The sequence below is a fragment of the Prunus mume genome, linkage group LG5, assembly GCF_029339155.1.
Source record: "Prunus mume cultivar Tortuosa linkage group LG5, ASM2933915v1, whole genome shotgun sequence".
Classification (NCBI taxonomy): Eukaryota; Viridiplantae; Streptophyta; class Magnoliopsida; order Rosales; family Rosaceae; genus Prunus; species Prunus mume.
The window spans coordinates 22,356,195-22,375,181 of record NC_142702.1 but is presented as its reverse complement, the minus strand read 5'-3'; the positions used below and the strand labels follow the sequence as shown (position 1 = coordinate 22,375,181).

The window sequence follows — 18,987 nt, the reverse complement described above, 5'->3', positions numbered from 1 at the left end:
AGCTCATTTTAATGTTCCAATTTATAGCAAAATAACAAGCTTTTCAATTTTATTTTATTTTTTCGGTAAAGAAACCACAGCCTCTGTCCCACAAGTCAGAACACTACTGACTGTGTTATATATTTCAACCTCCCTATTAACATCCTGCTAGGTTGTGGTCCTTACACAGTAGGGTGCAGGTTCGGTCAACTCGTGACTGGCTTTTTGTTTGCTTACCTTACAGAAGTAAAAGCTATTATGATTATTTATTGAGCATAATCTACTTCTTAGACCATCTATTCGTTGCTCGAAAAGACCGTCAAACATCGATGGATTGTAACATGCTCACTTTGGTTAGCCCCTTATCACGTTGTGGTATTGAGTTGCATATTTGGCATCCCTTCTGGCAATGTTGAATCATACTTAAAAAGACATACATGATATATCCATTGAGTTGTTTATATGTAACATTCTGACAACATCCGAATCGAAAGATTAATCATATGTAGCTGGTTATTTAGAAAGGATTCATTAGCCTACTTCCTACCTACATTGATTTTCAGGTGATCTTGTGTCAGGTTCATATTAATATCCAGTCCAAGGTTTATTGTTTCTGCAATACTGATGTTGAATCTGTTCAAATTCCAGGTTGCTAACAATCATTTCATTGCACTTGGAGTTTGGTAAGTTCATATGACTTTCTTAGAGCATTAAATTTAAACCAATGAAGATTGTGCAAACTTTTTAAGGGGAGTGAGTGAGAACAGTTGGCTTGCAGACTGTGGACCTGTGTTTGATTTTTACTCAGCCCTCAAATTATCTCTCTTCAATTCAACCAGAGCTTCCACCATAAATTGTGACTGGTTTTTCATGATTGGTTGAATGTAGGCAAGGCAGCAACATCAGCAGTGAATTGGTAATGATTGAATTACATATAGCATATCATATGCCCCCATACTTGTTAGCCATACCTTTGTTATTGCAGCTATGAGCCAATAAATGCATGGGCCAATTGGGTTCCGCTTATTTTTCGTTAGCTTTGATTGTTGTCTATAAGTTGTTAGGTTTGCTTCAAAATCAAGCATTTTGATTGGCATATGTGGGCAAAAATACGGGTAAAGCAATTCATTGTGTTTTTTTTTTTGTGGTCAACATTTGTGTTCCCCTTTATGGAAAAATTAAAACATTCCTGTTGCAGGCCATTAAGTCCTTTTCTGTAAAGGAACCACATAACTTAAGCCCTGAACACAGTTGGGCGCAGATTGGTCTTTTTGTTGACATGAAGATATATAATTCATCGCGATACTCATTAAGAACTTATTTATGCTTTCACTACTAGCAATACCGGTATTGTTCCCAACTTAACCACCTACAAAGCCCAGGAGTTGTGAAATTTTATCACAAAAGACATCGGTGTTGTTAAAAGTGGTGTCATATTTCATTTTGTCGAGTTTTCAATGTAAGACTCTATATTCTTCAACAACTCTTCACTTTGGAAGTCTTATACCTCCTTGAACATAAGAATATGCGCCTGTTGTAAAGTGAAAATTCCAATTTACCATTCATGGCGTGCAGCAACCAAATGTATGTCTAGTACAATCCATACACACACTTGTTCTTATTGTTCAAAAAAGCATCTTGTGAAGTATGGATATTGGGAAAAAAGAAAAAGAAAAAAGGCAGACAAAATTAGGACTGTCCTTGAGAATCCAAGCCGGGGATTTCATTCGTTTCTTTCTTCCAAGTTAATATAAACTATGTCACCAAGAAATACGAATGGCAGGCCAGGCCTTACAGCAGATATGACTTCTGTTCATTTCCTTTTTCCATCCACCATTCTGCTTTGCCCCCCAAACCCAAAGTCAAAACTAATTTTGTAGTTGCTTTTAATTTGTTCCTCTTGCTCTCTGAGTCTCTCTCTCTCTTGTGCACAGAACATATTCATTTTTATATATTATTTCAGTGTAGTGATATTGACGATCGTATATCATCAACTCATGTAGCGATATATCAATTTTCTAATTCAACTTGACATATTTGAGTTCCGTGAAACGACATTCTCTTATTCCCCAACAAATAATCAAACTTAAAAACCACACACACACACAACCAAGTATTTAAAAATTACCCCAAAAAATTATAATATTCTCACGGAAGAGAAGCCTGGGTTCTTATTTCATATATAGAGATCAAAGAGATTTGTGCTTTTGTAAGTTGTGGGCAAAATCTAACCCAATTCTACCTTCCTTCATCGCTTAGGCTAATTAACCTTGAAGCCTTTTGTTGTAATTTTGGTTCTAGTTGCAGTTAGGTTCTATTCGAGTACAGAAATTTGAAATAAAGGGTTTGGATTTAACAAGAAGACTATAAAAACTAGCAAATGTTACATTATATATTTGAAATAACTAGATATAGTACATTTGATATGGATTTTATCAATATATGCAATGGATTTAACTAATGTAGAACATATGACGGAATCAATTGAAGAGGAGATTGAGTGATGCGAGGGAAGGCAAATAAGGTAAACTATAAATTTGGGCCTATGATCCCTCCTTTCTAATAGAACGACGTCACAAACTCACTGCTTTACTGTGACTTATGGGTTGGGGCGTTTGACGTCGTTTAATAGCCCAAAGAAGCATTTTAGTTTTTGAGCTAGTTTTTGGAATTTTCGTTATTTTAGTTTTAAATTTCTATTTGGATTCCTAGGGTTTTGAGGACTTGAGGTAGTATTTAAACCAACTTTAGCTAAGGATGGCAGGTTGTTATCCTTATTATTATTCAATAAACTTTTGAAGTTTTCTCAACTTCGGTGGATTCCAGGCTTTGATTCTTTTAAGCTAATCGTTTGATTGCCTTTTGTTTATCACGCTGCACCATTAACCTTACATACATACCATCCAAATGCACTCTAAAAAGCTTGAACTAGCATATATTGACCAAATATTGACAAAGTCATCGTAATATGATGCCATCATATTAGTGTTTGATTGCACTATACTCCACTAGCAAATTTTTTTTGAACTTTTGAGAAAGATGTCTCTCGTCTTACAAATAAAATTTAGGGAAATATTTTTTAACCAAAGATTTTATGTCCATTTGTGTCCTCACTTGTGTTTGGGATTCTGGTGTTTATCTTTTACTTTGCACTCTTATTTTCAATGATTTACTTCTGGAGTTTACGATTAATCTACTTTTGGAGCTGTGATAAAAAAACAAAAACAAAAACATGGTGTTTGCTAGCCAGCTATAGATATAAAAAAACCAAGATCTGAGCTCCTGAAAATGTGTCAAGTAGCCTACTTTAGGAATTTTGAAGTTATATAACTTGGAAAGGCTCAGAAAAGATATTAAATAAAACCTTGCAAAAGCTGTCCAATGTGATTTATGGGGAGCTCTGGTTTAGGGCAACCACAAAGGTCCAGCATGAAATCGTAAGAATAAGACAAAATCTTGAAAGTTAATTTGGCTTCTCTCTCTCCTTTTTTGACCTTTCTAATTGTCCTACCAAACGTTCATCCATGCAAGAATCTTCTCAAGGCTGACCTTTAAGAAAGTTTTGTAAGTAAGAATTAGTGTAAAGTCATGCACAAACCTGAGAATTTATATTTTTATCAACTTCCCCCTAACAAATTTCAACTTTTGGGGTAAAATCCCATCCTATTTTGATCAAAGTCCAAAGTTGAGGAGTGAAAACAACATTAGCTTGCACTTTGGATCGCCTTTTAATTTTTTTTTAATTTTTTCCTTTTGGACTGATGTGATATTATGACCAGCATTCAGAATCAAATCTTGTAAGCCACATCCATTTTCTACCATTAATTCTTGAAAGTGATGGTCACCACCAAATAGAACAAACAAGAAATACATAATTTTTTTTTTGTCTGACTTCCACCCTGACTCAAGCCCCAATGTGTAATGGGAAGAAGCTAAAAAGTGACTAAATAGCAAGTTAAAACAGATAAGAGTATGATTGGCCCCAAGAAAAAAAACAAGTAGAGTATGAGCAAACAATTATCTGGAAACCAATTATCCATAATAGCATTACAACTAAAAGTAGATTTTAAGTTTTAACTGTAAAAGTAGCCAACAACCCCCCTGCTTTTTGGCATTGCTTAACAAATTGATTACAATTTAGAACTAACTAACTACAATCTAGACATTGAATATGACAGAACAACATCAGTTAATAATTTGAGATGCGTTTAACTGATCGATTTGTTCTTGATAACTCTATTACGATACAAGTCAAAGAAAATCTTTAACGCTCGTAGTAATGAATTTAATTTTTTCATGTCGTGTAGAGCTTACATGCATGCACGGTTAAAAATCATCCACTACTACGTGGTGATGAGTGGACAAATATTCCTACTAGTAGTAAAACCCTACCTATATTTAAGACTATTCTTATTGTCCAATCTTAATAATTTAGGCCCTCTAACTAGATGAATGAATGGACAAGGAAAACTTAATAGAGATCCAAATTGCTGAGATATAAACAGTCTATCCAAATTGCATGGCTTGTAGGCTTTGTAGCACTCTTCCTATGCCTGATGTGTATTTTTCTTGGTATGTCAGTCAGTGTCAGCAAGCTAGTTGTCATGACAGCTTCAGGCTTCCTCAAATAAAATTTGAAATAACCCACTTTGATATGGAGCTAGTCGTCGGAAGTCACATCGAATTATGTGCTAATAGATTATATCCACAGTACAACCTGAAGGATTAACATCTAATTAATTAATTAATTAATGAGTTAATTGTTATTATATTCCGATTATCTACTCCACTCCACTCTCCATGTTTCATTTTCATCGTAGGGAATGCACTAAGTTAGCTTGGGAGTGTGCCACATCACCATCTTCAAGTGGACACATCACAAATAGCCGTGGCAAAATACCAATGAAGCCCCAAGGCGACCTCAGAAGACAAATTAACTAACACATACAAAAACAAAGGGTATTTATGTCATTTCACTAAGGGTGGATTCAACAACCCTTTGACCTTGTAAACATACGTCTACAAGGACAACTACAAGTCAACATAATTTTAATTTGTTTGTTCGGTAGGACCTGCCATTCCATATTTCCATTTGCTTTCTTCCCAAATGCGTTCAAGCTCTTCTCTCAATGAACATTTTTTTTTTATAAAAAAAAACACACACACACACACACCAGGACTCATTGAAAACCCAGCAATCTATATATTTCCTGAAATCCCTCTTGGGAAACTATTTAAACCCAATTCTTGTTCTTAATTTATCGCTCAAAAAAAAATTCTACTTGGGTTTCTCTCCCTTTGTTCTCTCTCTAGATTCTTCTCTGTCTTCTCTCAAATTTCACTTGCTAATATACCAACTGCTGCAAAAGAGAAGCAAGCTATGGACAAACGCCGCAGAAAACAAGCCAAGACCAGCACCTGTTGCTCTGAAGGCAAAGCATCTAATTCATTCTCTCTCTCTCTCTCTCTCTCTCTAAAATCTCCTTATGGGTTCTCCCTCTTTTCCTTTGTTTTTTAATTTGCTGTCTTTTTTTTGTTTCTTTCTTGGACAAATGCCATCCTCTGTAAACTTACTTTTCTGGGTTTTTATCTTTTTAGAAAACAACCCAAAAAGATGCGAACTTTGGGTTAACTTCTTGGTTTCTTTTTTGTTTCGGTTGGGTATTTCATAACTAAAGTCTTTGTGTTCTCTGTTGCATGTGTTTTGCAGAGGTGAGCAGCATTGAGTGGGAGTTCATAAACATGTCTGAACAAGAGGAAGATCTCATTTGCAGAATGTACAAGCTCGTCGGAGACAGGTAACAAATAAAAACGTCAAATTCAAAAACACTGGTTTTTATTTTTTATTTTTAGGCAAACTATAAATGTGCCTTCAAACTTGGGAAGCAGAGTAATAGAAATAGTTATTGAAATGCGGGCACACCATAGCCAAGTACAAAAAGTTTCTCATACGATATTATCTGAGTCGGTGAGTGAGTCCCGGGTGACTCCTCATGCATTTATGTAGTTCATGATCATGTGATCATATCTGATTGTGATGCCTGCCAGCCTTCACATTTAAGAATTTTTCACAACATGCTCTAGCGGTCATGGAAAGTGTTTTAAAAACAAAAAAGAACTAAAGAACTTTTGTTGTTGTTCCAAAATAGTCATCTTGCACACTTTCATACGTACAAATTTATTTATGATTTTAGAAAGGAGAATACCGGTATGATTTTTTTAGAGTGTCAATAACATGTCAAGCTCAAATAATTTTTCTTGTTGAATCTCTTCACATAGTTTTCTTTGTTATTTGAGAGAGAGAGTGGGGATACAAACTTGGTCCAACAAAGTGGAGAGAGAGAGAGAGAGAAGTAGCTAGATCAATTATTGTACATGAACATGATTTGTCCAGAAATGTTTGTGGTGTGCAAGAATCCTATGCAACCAAATAATGCATTTTTAATCTTATTCAGAGCAAAACATTGATGTGGTTTTGGAAAATGGTTTTCTAACTAGACTTGTATGTAGCTCAGGTGGGGTCTTATAGCTGGGAGGATTCCAGGCAGGAAAGCAGAAGAAATAGAGAGGTTCTGGTTAATGAGACATGGAGAAGTATTTGCAAGTAGAAGAAGAACAGAGCTTAAGAGTAACAGTAAGAGATACAACTCCTGATGATGATTTCCCTTGTCAGTCGGCAATCCAGTAGGTTAGGCTAAACAAATTTAATTTCCCCTTAACTCCTACCCATGTGTTTATTTTTCCCTTTTAACTCCTACCTATGTGTGTCACAAGGTGAGGTAGTTGCAACTTACCTGTTTGGCTAAATTTATTGAGACTTCTCTCTCTCTCTCTCTCTCTCTCTCTCTCTCTCTCTCTCTGACACATATTCACGCTCTCCCTCAACAACACAACACATAGCACAAGCAAAGACAACATTGGAGAATGATTGAAATTAATAAAAGATCTTTGAACTTAGATCCCCCATGTACTTCACATTTATGGTTGGCCTATGCAGCTTGTCTCTTTCAGCTTTTTCAGCAGATGATTGGTCACTATCTTCCCCTTGCAACTTTAAATTGGGGTTCATCAAAAGTATCGTGGACCAAAAAACTTATCCAAGTGTATTTGGTGTCATGTTATATCAAAATTGGCTTAAATTCCTCATTTATACTATGGTGCCAACACATCATCACAGAAGAAAGGACTTGCCGCTGAGCTGAGATTACTAATTAATACTAATTTAATACAAATGAAAATGCTAATATAAGATAAAAGAATTGTATTTTCTGTATACTTTCTTCGGTTTTGTTTCTATTGCCGGCTTTACGCAATCATTCAAATCATATAGATATCCGTTCAACACAACATAGGTCATTAAAAGAATCTTGGAGACCCACTAAAGCACAAAAGCTAGGATCTTTCAAAAAATGGAAGCACAAAAGCTAGGATCTTTCAAAAAATGGATTTCTATTCGAAAAGTGCATAACCACATTTGATTATATATACAAATCAAAGTCCTTGACAGTGAACTCACTTAAATGTGTAAATACCACTTGGCCCTTATCATCAGCATTCTTCCATACAGTACCACAAATACACGAAGGATGGTTGCCAAAAAAACACTGTATACAATCGTTCCATGCAAGAATTTCAATTCAATTCGATTTTTATCTTGATCATGGGGGAAGTTACTTCAGTGTGAACATCAAGAAAACAAGCGTTCAGTGATATCTCTTCCCAAAAAAATTCTGCTGATTCAAATTTAAGAGGTAAAAGTTGACAAATTTTCTATCATCGTACGGTTTGTAATTAAAGCCACAAAGATGCAACTTGAATGCTCTTGCTGTGATGCTGTGGTCCTACTGATCTTCAATGAAATTGGCTTTTGTGGCGTCCATATGTGCCAAGGTTTGCATATAAGCCTTAGCCTGGCTGGACTATCCACCAGTCCAAAAAGTAAAGCTATAGCTTTCAGGTTGACATGTCGAGAAACTGTGCGCCACAGTCCACCGCCTGTGACCACAACCCCCACCCTAAAATGAATAGACCCTCCATGCTGCCATGCTCTTACACCTTTGTACCAAAATCTGGTTATGGTTGTTGGTTAGGGTAAGTTTAAACTAAACGGGGTTTTGTTATTGTCAGATCGTATCTCACGGTAACATTTCAGAAAGTGATTGTGTGACATATGTGGTTCGGATAAAAATTGTTAATCATATAGTTTAATTTGGAAAAAATTATTCCTCTCAACTCAACAAATGTCGTCTATAAAACTCATGATTTTCTTCAATAAAATGGAGATTGAATTGAGTCTCGTTAAATTGAATTGTTATTGTTAGTATTTCCTTGAGATATTTTTACACCCTAGATTTACCGCATGGGGATTGGAGCCCAAGGGCTCAGGACAATATCCAAAAATAGGCGCACAGAACCCATTCTGTGAAGCCGAACGACACAGATGAATGCTATAAGAAAGGTCTGGGCCACAACCCAGGCCTGTCAAGATGACAGAGATAGTAATAAGTGTTGTGGGCTTACAAAGAAAATAAAATTTGAACCCAGAATAGGTATTCCTCTAATCCATGAACACAAATTGGTCAGTAGGTTTTCCTCTCTTGGTATCATGGTCTAAAATATCGATGATATCGGAAATATCAGTAGTCCAAAAACATGAAAATTTTAATGGAAATATCGGGATATTATCGATATTGATAAAAATTGAATAAAAACCATGAAAATTGTAATAAAAACTTAGAAATTTTTATTGAAACTTTGGAGAATGTTTATTTAGCCAATTATCTATTAGTTTATAATAATAAAAAAATAGAATGAAATGCATTACATGATGGATTTAACTGATTTAAGTTGATTATACAGCGAGCTAGCAAACACTGTGAGTGTAGAAAATATGTAGTAATTAATGAAAAAAAGATTAAACACACCATAATCATTTATATATAATGATTTACTACAATATTTTACACTTTATACATTGCACGGTAAGATACATGAGTGACTGAGTAATTGTTAAGAGTATTCATCAAATGATAAATCCCCAAAATAGTTTTGCATGTAATTGTTAACATGTCACCCATATAAATATAAATATTTTAGCATATTATCACTAAAACATAAGTGATATATGGTGGTTAAAGTGTTGGAGGAGTAAAATGGGAGGGGTTCAAATCCCCTTTGTGGTTTTTTTCCTCCCCCCTTTTTTTTCCCTTTACATCGATATTTTAGCGATATTACACTGATATTTTGACAAAATATTGCTGAAGTATGAGCGAAATTATCGACATCGATATTTTTCGATATTATCGTCGATATTGTCAATATTTATACGATGTACATGGATATGTTTCGAAATATCCGTGATTCGAAAAAACCGAAATATCCTCGATATTTCGTCGATATTTCATACTATGCTTGGTATTTGGGGGATTCATGCTCTTAGATAGATGGGGCTAAAAATTCAGGAAAATTATTCTGACGGGTGGGTATCATCCATTTATATTATAACACGTGTATATTGCACATTTCAACTTTGCTTTCCAAATATGTTTATTTGACCAATGGCATTACCACTAGGGGAGGAGTGAAAGCCATGCCCGAAGTTACCTTGGCGCCCCACCCCGTTTACCAACCCTTTTCACATTTGGGAAGAAGAAAAAAATGATAATATACAAAAAGAAAATCACAATTAAGCTTGTGTTGGCTCTCCATTTAAGATGATAAAGTCATTTCCATTTTCACAAGGTTGCAAAAGAAAAGGAGAAGGAAAGGTGTCTTTATTGACTAGGGAAGAAAGGAAGGCAGCAAGTATTGAAAATAGTCTATTTTACCGTGTTTTTCCATAGCAATAGTGCTTTCTTTTTCTACCGAATTTCAGGAATTACTAACAACGCGTTACTAGTCATATAATTTTATTTTACTTTTTAGTTTTTAGTTTAGTTTTTTGCCAAATTGATTTTACTTAACTCTTCTTTATTTCCTTGTATTTTCAATTCAAAACTAAGTTATAAATTTTGGCGCACCCCCAATCTAAAAATTATAGATCCATCATTGATTATCATCTTAGGCTTTACGAGACATTTATGTTGCCAATGTGATGATTTTTTTAATTTTATATAAGTGATATTTTACTTTAATCTAATCTAAATTATGAAGAAGGAGATTCTAAACTCAAGTGTAGAATGAGGAGCACATCCGCTGTAGCCAACTTTACTAAACCCATGTCTGCATGTGATGATTTGCTATGCATGTGCCCATCAACTACCACATAGGCTAGGACAAAAAAAATTGGGATCTTCACAATTTACCTAATGACTACTATAGTTTGCTAGGTTTAGAGTTTAGAACTTATATATTAATGATGATAAAATTGCACGTGTTATAACATGGTTGTTGAACATACACAGTCGTTTTCCTATTCAATGAATTAATGAAATTAAGCATTCAAATCTCCTACAGATCAAAGTACCAACATGAACCCCTTGAATACTCTGACTGAGTCTTCGAAACCGAGTGGCAGAACTTGTTCCTTGGGGCTATGTCTCTTTCTCATCTAACATAATTAGAACGCTTTTAGCTTTTGACTTGGTTCCAAAAACCCAGAGAAAATTTAAAAATAATAATAAAGACAAAATGGGACGAGCTCAGAAGAAAAAAAACAGAGCCCCACACGGTTTGCATCAAGACCCAAAATAAAGAACTGGAGAGTTGTAAGGGACCCAACAAGTTCATGCTTCATTTCGCTCTTCCTCTCTTTCTGCACAATCACTTGGCAGGTTCTTGGAAATTTATATTAACTCGGTTTTAGTCTCTTTTGATATTGACAGGAACGGAAAGTTTTGAAAAAGTTGCTCAGTAAATTTGAATGTGGTCCAATAACTTAGAAAATGCAATGTAGACAGCCGAAATTCAATCTGCTAGTACGTAGATTCAAAGATTATCTTTTCCAAATATAAATCATGTCAAGATCCTGCGACTTAGTCCTGATAATTACACAAGTGATGTACACATCAACGCGATTAAGTTGGTTCAAAATTACCTACTAACTCTTTACTATGCAGTAAGTGTAGAAACAAATTTCAAATTTGAAGTGCTTATTTTCTACGCAACGAGTCTATCTAACCTTTTACTGAAAACAATTGCTTCTATCTCTCCAAGTCTAAATTAGGATGCAACTCGCTGTTAACACAAATTCTTCTTCGGTGCATACTTGAGGCATCCAGATTCTATCGATGACATCAAATATAAAATATTTCAAAGTTACATAAAAACTAACATCACTTAACTTTTAACAGTATTTATTCTTTAATAAGAGAAATACATTCAATATAATGTACCTTGCCGCTTCAGCTTTCTTCTGGGGTGGTTTGGAAACCAACATGAGTCATCACTTGACTGACTTGTGAGCAAGGACGGTCCTTAGAAGGGACTAACTTGGGCTATAGCCCAGGTGAGTTGTTATTTTATCAGTTAAAAATTTAATTTAGCCTACCCATATCTATTAATAACAATCACGTCATCGCTCATCCAACAATACACTCAAGGAAAAGAAAATAAGACAAACTAATGAATTGATTAATTCATTCTGCTAGCAGTTGGATGCCACGCATAAATCCTTCCAGCTCGAAGTTGTGGGTTTGTTTGACGCTGGTGGTGAAAGTAGTCAATCTCCTCCTAAACTTTTTTTTACTAAAAAAAAACAAAATTTTTTGATTAAAAATATACTTGAAGTTTTTTTTTTCTTTTTACTAGTGGATATATATGAGTATTAAAATGCAAACAATTGAGACGAAAAAAGGGAAAAAGGCACATGCTGGGCGATGGAGACATTTACAATTTACCAACTTTCACAAGCCTATCAAATTAAAATCCAAATTTCCCTAAAAAGAAAAAAAGCATGTCTGCTTTGACCAATGCCGGAGGCTTACGAACATAAAAACCAAACAACTTTTTATCCCCTGGCAAAAGAGGCTTTAGCATGTGAAGATATCTAAACGGAATAAAAGAGTACAAAACTTTGGAAGAATGCCAGCGATCTAGCAGATAGATAAATAAAAATAGTTAAAAAGCCGAAACTCATAATTTATTGGAAAATGGCATTCTTTCATTTTCACTTTGCTGAATCTCTTTGGACGGATTACCATTTTTCAAAGTATATATAAAAGTTTTGCACATTCAAATCTTTTACTGACCCAAGAAAAGTTCTTTGACGTGGTGATTGGTAACAAAAAGGTGAGATGACAATTTTAAAAAGAAATAATAAAAATCATGCATATAGGACCAAAATACAACGTTTTTACAACTTCTTGTGAAGAGTTGTGCTAATTGTGTCTAAATTGATATTTATTCATATGAGTCTATGGCCTGTCGACACAACTTTGATGGACTTAGGTGGTTAAGTTAGAGACAATAAGGACTTGTTTGAGAATATTTTTGTAAGAATGAATCACTTCTATTCATAAGCACTTTTTTAGAAGAATGTCAAAAAAATTTATTAAAAATTCAAAGTGCTTTCTGAAGAAGCATCCATTAGGTGCTTCTCTGAAAAACATTTTGGTAATCCAAAAGTACTTATAAGCAAAAAGGTGAGAACTCCAAAAGAATCTGAATTTGAAATTTTGTGAGTTGTTTTGTGTTTAAAGAGTTTTATAATATTTCTCGACTTATGTTAGTTTTTAGTTAGTTTCTTCGTAATTGAATTTCAACAGGACCCGGTTTACTTAAAACAGAAAGTACAACGACATTTAGCTCACAACAATTTCTCATGTATTAGTCACAAGATTTTGTTTTATAGCGATGATAAATACATTTGTTGTACATAAAAACTTTCAAAATCTAAGGTGTGAACACAAAATTGGAAAAAGATATAAGGTGTGAACACAGCAGTTAGCTAGAGAACTCCAAAATCAAGAACATATGATAATGATATAATATAGATTAAGGATATGTTCCAATCGCAAGTAATATTTTAATTTGATCGCTTGATGAAGAGTCGAATATATTTAGTAGATAGAATAAATAAAGTAGTGTTCAAGTAGTGGGCAGTCCATATCTGTGTGCGCGCGTTTCGAGCCCACATGGCCCTCCCTTACTCCCTTATCTATCATCATCAACGTAAGCTAAGCTTTTCACACTACGCCACTGCCCTACGTCAGATACCATTACTCTCTCTCTCTCTCTCTCTCTCTCTCTCTCTCTCTATATATATATATAAAAAATAAATAAATAAGACTGTCAACCGTTATTATTACAGGTAACAAAATCACATAACAAATGTGAATTAAGTCAGTAAATCGTTTCGTTGCATCCAATTCGGTTTGTGATTGATAATTCTAATGTTATCAATTATATAGATTATTGATTTTCTACATGGTGTTAATTGATAACTCGCTAAAAGAAAGAAAGAAAAAAAATCACGTTTTGTTTTTTTCATTTTCGTAAGAAAAAAGTTATTGGAAAGTCAGAGATTAATTAAAGCCAGAGGATAAGACCAAGAATCTTCGCTTCCTCCTTCCGCGTAGTCGCTCACTGATCACTACTAGTTTAGAGAGAGACAGAGAGAGAAATGGTTTTTGTGAGTATAGTGAGTTGTTGTTGGGGCTGAATTGGTCAGCAATGGACTTTTCTCTTTACATCTCTCTCTCTCTCTCTCTCGTCTACACTAAACCAAATTGATCATCACCACAAAACTAGTCTACTTGTGAGAAAAAAAGAAAAGAAAAGAAAATTAATTAATTGGTTTTATTGAGTCAAATCTGTCTCTTTTCCTTCCCTTTTCCCAGCCCCTTATATCCATCCCCATCTTCCTCTCGACTCTTCCTCGCACTTTCATTAAGAAATCAAGAAACACATTTCCCTGCTCTGCATAACATAGCTACCTATAGCTTCACCCTCTACTTTCTTCATTAATTTACAACTCTCTCTCTCTCTCTCTCTCTCTCTCTTCCTACTTAAGCAATCTCCCTCCCTTACTACTTAAGCAAACTACCCATCAATCTTCAATTGGAGCTTTGGTGTTTCTGATCAAAACCACCCTCACATTCAGCCAATTTTACTTCTTTCAGCTAGCTAGTTCTATGTTTGTGGCTTCTGATTGGTTATTTTCCTTGCTCCTAACATTCAAAGTGTGAAACTTTGCCTTGATATGATCTAAATTCTACCTCAATTTTAATCCATCTGCTCAATACTTGCACTTGTTCAAGTATATAGTACTTGAACCATTTTCTGGTTCACATTTCTAAATGGAGAAGAGGAAGAGCATGGAGTGGGAGCAAGAGACTCTAACCAGTGAGCTAACCCAAGGGAAGGAGCTGGCAAAGCAGCTTATGAACTGTCTTCACCCTTCTGCATCCCAAGAAAAAAGAGACTTTCTGATTTCAAAAATACTATTTTCCTATGAAAAGGCACTCTCACTGCTCAAAAGGGATGTTGGTTCTGATGGAGAGTACCACATCCCTAACACCATGTTGGAATCACCTACTTCATTTGGCAATGGCAGCCCAATGAGTGAGATCTCTGACCAAGATTGCAAGAACAAAAATGTCTTCAAGAAAAGGTATTTTTTTAACTTGGATTTTAATTTTATTAATTAGGGCAATTTTGGATTAGCCTAATTATGGTTGAAATTGATCTGATTTTGACTGTTGGGATTTCTGTGTTGCAGGAAAACAATGCCCAGGTGGACTGAAGAAGTGAAGGTTTACTCTGGAACAGGGCTAGATGGGAGTCTTGATGATGGCTACAGTTGGAGAAAATATGGCCAAAAGGATATCCTTGGAGCTACCTATCCAAGGTGAGAACTTTTAGTCTTTAAAGTTAGGAGTTTGAACCATTACATGTTCAATTTACATAATTAATACAAATAAAATAACACAAAAACCACCAGTGGTTGGATTGGATGCTCCACCAGTGAAGCCTCTATTTTGCTCATAGTGAAAAATACCTTTTTCTATTTATCACATGAGCCTGATTAATCATTGGTCAGACATCAGCTCTTGTCCTCAAATCTACGCAGCACGTCAAAAATTAGAGTTCTTATTACTGCTAGGATGAAGAGGCTATTTTTTCCTCTCTTTTTTTCTTCTTCTTTCACAAGTGGCATAATGAAGACAAAAAGTACTTGAACTTATCTAAAGGTGACTTGTATCTGGCTCCATAAGCTAGCAGTCTTTAAATCAATTCACTCTATCTAGTTGTTTGTGTTTTTTTGTTTGGCCTCCAGGATTGACAATTCTTCAGCCTAGACAGTACCTTTTAGCATTAAAAATAAAAACGCCATGTCCTGGCAACCGGTCCAACTCCCAAAACGGGTCCTATTGGCATCTTGTGTTAAGTTTGCTTTAGCTCAACCGGGACCATGTTGATATTTAGTGAAGAAATGTCATGTAACATTTCACTGTTGATGAATTTGGTCTAAATTGCATGTAAGATTTGCAGAGATATTCATATGACTGATGTTGATGTCCCATATTTCTCAAAAATCAGGTTTTTGTTTTCTTTGTATTGCAGAGGCTACTACAGATGCACACATCGCGGCACGCAGGGTTGTTTAGCCACCAAGCAAGTTCAAAAGGCAGATGCAGACCCATCAACCATGGTGGTAACCTACAGAGGAGAACATACTTGTAGCCAAGTCCTTCAGTTAGCCAGGTCATCAGTATTATCCCTAGCTAAACAAGCTTCAACAGGAAATCAAAATGCAACCCGAGAAGTAGAAAAACCAAAAGCATCACAAGAGATGTCTTTCAGTTTTGGGGCAGGGCTTAGAGTTAAAACTGAGGATTTGGACACAAGGGAAGATGATATATTTCCATCATTTTCCTTCCCTTCTACACCAATTGAACCTGAAAATGTCGGAGACCATATTTTCTGTGCAACTTTGATGGAGAATGATTTGATGGATGGCTATTCTCCCACATTTGCATCTCCAGCAGCAACATTTGAACCAGACTACTTGCAGGCCACGAGCAGTTTTGGACTTGGCCTTGATTATGTGCAGACTTCAGAATCTGGTCTCAGTGAGATCATCTCAGCCCCAACTTCAGTGACCAACTCACCAATTGGGGATTTTGGTTTCTCACTTGATGATTTGGATTTTCACCATTTTGAAAACCCAGAAAGTTTTGCTTACGAGTCATAACTTTCCCTCACCCTTTAGAGAGAGAGAGAGAGAGAGAGAGAGAGAGAGAGAGAGAAGGAAATGATGCTTGTGAAGAGAGAGTTTTCCTGTGCCTAGGTAGTTAAATTCTAGATTTAGTGTGCTAGTTACTGTTTCTATGTGTGTCTCTAGTTTATGTTTTCCTCACTTCCGGTCTCATTGATTTGTAAATTCTTTGGTCCAAGAGGATTAGTTCTTCTGATTGTAACAAATAAAATTCCATTCCTGATCGAATTAAATTGTTCTAGATTTTCAATATTCTGAAATCAGTGGTGCTGGTGTTCCTTGAGATAATAAGATTAAAATCTTCATCTTTTTAACTGGCACAAGAGACTTAACAAAGGCAAGCACTTTGTTTGGCATGGTCATTAATTGGATACAATAATTTTTTGGCTGGAACCAAACTCGCCCATCTTCTGTGCCCACTTTAGAGTCTCATCCAATATAACCTTGGCATCAAATTTGTACTCGAATCCGACTTTCTCTAGCTTTGTGGAACCCCAAACAATTTCTCTCCCTAAATCTTCCACAAATCTGAAACAAAACATGAACAAAATCCTCTGTTAGGGTTTAACCATAGAGGCCAAAATCTTGTAAAGCTTCCCAATAATTGTATGTATAGTAAATTAATAACTTACTCTTCAGCTATTCTGATATCTGGGTGATATTTTTTCCAGTGAGATGCTATTTCTGCAGATGACAAATATGCACTGGCACATAGAAATCTGCCACTGATGCAGGGATTCCCTATGCATAGTATGTGTGCCTCACAAACATCTTCAATGTGCACAATTGGAACTTTACCCAACAAGTCCTCCAAAAATCTCAGCATTTGGTACCTCCCTATATCGCTTGCGATTTGCGAAATGAGCAACCCCATGCTTTCAGGCATAACAGAGAGAAGGGTGTCCCCTCCCACAAGGCCACAGGCAATGCTGACTACTTCAAGCTCACTGCTAATGTGCCTCAGCACTTCTTTCTCAGAAAGGGTCTTTGAGTGTGTATAATCCTACAATACATATATTACCCACTTTTTAGATTGTTTATTTTTTATTTTTTATTTTATTTTATTTTAAAAAAGTAATGTGTTAAACAAATAATTGATAATTGCATTCTTAAAGAATGGATATGCTAGTGTCAGTCGTGCATGGGCGCGTGACGCAATACAGTGAGTCTCACACTCATCAATGGCTGAGATTTCTTCTCACGCCCACATACATATACGGCTGGCAATATAACGCAACTCAATTTAACCATTAAAGTTTCGTAACTTTAATAACTTTGATGCTTACCATCAATGTTTGATTGGCAAGAGGATATAAGAGATTGAGAGGAGTCCAGCAGGACTCGTCCATATATTTTTGGAAGCCATTTCCAGAGTCTTTGATTGGTGCTGCAGCCACCACAGAGGCTGTGTAAATGAGTCGTTTTACGGTGCCTGATTTGATGCAAGACCTCACTATGCTGTTAAGCCCAGAAACTGCAGCCTCAGAAGTGTTTTTGAACTATTTCAATAGCAAACAAAACAAACTGTGGCATTAGGGAACTCTTTAAGTCTGCATTGCAATAGTTTGCAGCAGTTGGATTCAATCAAACGGCTGCTGGTACATTATTTTAAGGTGAGTGTATTTGGTCAGGATTGATGCAATCTCAATCTAAACACTAGTACTTTCTGAATCAGATGGCAGAAGCATAAGAAATTAACAATTCTTTGACACCTTTTCAGAGTTTCTAGTTAAAAAACAAGCAAACCTGAGTGTCCTTCGGCTCATGCTGCAAAGGGGTAGCCAAGTGGAAGATATATTTGCAGCCTTGGATTGCTGGCTCAAACTCATAAGGATTATATATATCTGCTTCAAACAATCTTAATCTCTCCTGTGCATTTGGAAGACCCTTGAGAAGCCCCACTTTAAATGGATCACCTGCACATCACAAATATATTCAGCATAAATATATGGAAGTTAGAGAGAGAGAGAGAGAGAGAGAGAGAGAGAGAGAGAGAGAGAGACCCAGATTTCTGAGTGTTGCATGGACAGTGTATCCTTTCTCTAAGAGCCTTTTGACAAGAGAAGAGCCAAGGTAGCTTGAGCCTCCTGTAACACAAACCTTGGTGTTCTCCATTTCCAAATCAGAGCAACTTAGCCAATCCAATCCAATGATTATTTCTGTGGCTCTAGTCTGCTATGTTTGATGTTATGGTTTGACTTTATAAGTTGTGATTTATAGGACAATCTAAGCTATTAGGCCGGCAAATGTTCCAAGGGGTATATGAGGACACGTGGAATTGCACAAAACTTCAGACAATGTTCTTGATTATAATCACAGGATTTTTTTTTAATAAAGATTGTCTGTTTGTTTAGACTTATAATACTGAACATTATTGCCAAAGCTTTGGCACCATTTCGGGTTTTGGAGTGTATGATATTTTAAACTACTCTAAATACACGATAAATGAATTCAAACTCGAATGCAAGAAAGTGATTACACTGCCTTCATTCGGCCGGTAATATACCTAGTGCCTTTACTTGTGGTCAATAGTGCATTTCCTTGTGAGTTTTACACAAACTAATCATAAGCTACAAGTCTCTTGGCAAGCAAAGCATGGAACATGTCCTATAACGAAGTCTATCATTCACAATCAAGATGTTAAGGCCATCTCCAACTCAAGGGGTGGAAACTCAAATTTTCAGTTTTGAGTCCAAAATCCTTCTCCAACCCATGTATTTTGGGGGGTGAAAATTTGAGAAATGTCAAATTTGGGGTGGAATTCCAGTCCAAGTTTTGCCTGGACTAGTATTTTATGTGGAGCCCAAACTTTGCTTTTTTTTTTCTTTTTGACTTGGAAGCCCATGTGA

General features: G+C 35.8%; 3 protein-coding genes across 4 annotated transcripts; 2 read left to right on the top strand and 1 right to left on the bottom strand.

Annotated features, from left to right (window-relative positions):
- The first annotated feature begins 5,061 nt into the window (after positions 1-5,061).
- LOC103332259 (transcription factor CPC) lies at positions 5,062-6,808 on the top strand. The gene is made up of 3 exons (XM_008234983.3): positions 5,062-5,411; positions 5,690-5,777; positions 6,495-6,808. Exons 1-3 carry the CDS (start codon positions 5,360-5,362, stop codon positions 6,631-6,633), a joined length of 279 nt encoding a protein of 92 aa, XP_008233205.1. The 5' UTR covers positions 5,062-5,359; the 3' UTR covers positions 6,634-6,808.
- Positions 6,809-13,622: 6,814 nt separating this feature from the next.
- On the top strand, positions 13,623-16,398 carry LOC103332261 (putative WRKY transcription factor 46). Its single transcript, XM_008234984.3, has 3 exons — positions 13,623-14,530; positions 14,639-14,767; positions 15,484-16,398. The coding sequence occupies exons 1-3, from the start codon at positions 14,217-14,219 to the stop codon at positions 16,112-16,114; spliced, it is 1,074 nt and encodes a 357-aa protein (XP_008233206.2). The 5' UTR covers positions 13,623-14,216; the 3' UTR covers positions 16,115-16,398.
- A 72-nt stretch (positions 16,399-16,470) lies between these two features.
- LOC103332260 (NADPH HC-toxin reductase 1-like) lies at positions 16,471-18,330 on the bottom strand. 2 transcript variants are annotated; one of them, XM_016794715.2, is made up of 5 exons: positions 18,142-18,329; positions 17,885-18,054; positions 17,425-17,637; positions 16,771-17,141; positions 16,471-16,666 (listed from the first exon to the last, which is right to left on the bottom strand). In XM_016794715.2, exons 1-5 carry the CDS (start codon positions 18,251-18,253, stop codon positions 16,501-16,503), a joined length of 1,032 nt encoding a protein of 343 aa, XP_016650201.2. In that variant the 5' UTR covers positions 18,254-18,329; the 3' UTR covers positions 16,471-16,500. The 2 variants fall into 2 exon arrangements, with proteins under 2 accessions (XP_016650201.2, XP_088907792.1); XM_089051666.1 differs by lacking the exon at positions 17,425-17,637 and having other exon boundaries at positions 18,142-18,330.
- Positions 18,331-18,987: the final 657 nt, after the last annotated feature.

Excerpts from the sequence above, each read along its gene's own strand:
- LOC103332259 (XM_008234983.3), top strand. The coding sequence starts at position 5,360 with ATGGACAAACGCCGCAGAAAACAAGCCAAGACCAGCACCTGTTGCTCT. Across the intron at positions 5,412-5,689 it reads CAGCACCTGTTGCTCTGAAG|AGGTGAGCAGCATTGAGTGG; the intron begins GCAAAGCATCTA and ends TGTGTTTTGCAG. Across the intron at positions 5,778-6,494 it reads TACAAGCTCGTCGGAGACAG|GTGGGGTCTTATAGCTGGGA; the intron begins GTAACAAATAAA and ends TATGTAGCTCAG.
- LOC103332261 (XM_008234984.3), top strand. The coding sequence starts at position 14,217 with ATGGAGAAGAGGAAGAGCATGGAGTGGGAGCAAGAGACTCTAACCAGT. Across the intron at positions 14,531-14,638 it reads AAAAATGTCTTCAAGAAAAG|GAAAACAATGCCCAGGTGGA; the intron begins GTATTTTTTTAA and ends TCTGTGTTGCAG. Across the intron at positions 14,768-15,483 it reads CTTGGAGCTACCTATCCAAG|AGGCTACTACAGATGCACAC; the intron begins GTGAGAACTTTT and ends TTTGTATTGCAG.
- LOC103332260 (XM_016794715.2), bottom strand. The coding sequence starts at position 18,253 with ATGGAGAACACCAAGGTTTGTGTTACAGGAGGCTCAAGCTACCTTGGC. Across the intron at positions 18,055-18,141 it reads TGCAACACTCAGAAATCTGG|GTGATCCATTTAAAGTGGGG; the intron begins GTCTCTCTCTCT and ends TGTGATGTGCAG. Across the intron at positions 16,667-16,770 it reads GATATCAGAATAGCTGAAGA|ATTTGTGGAAGATTTAGGGA; the intron begins GTAAGTTATTAA and ends GTTTTGTTTCAG.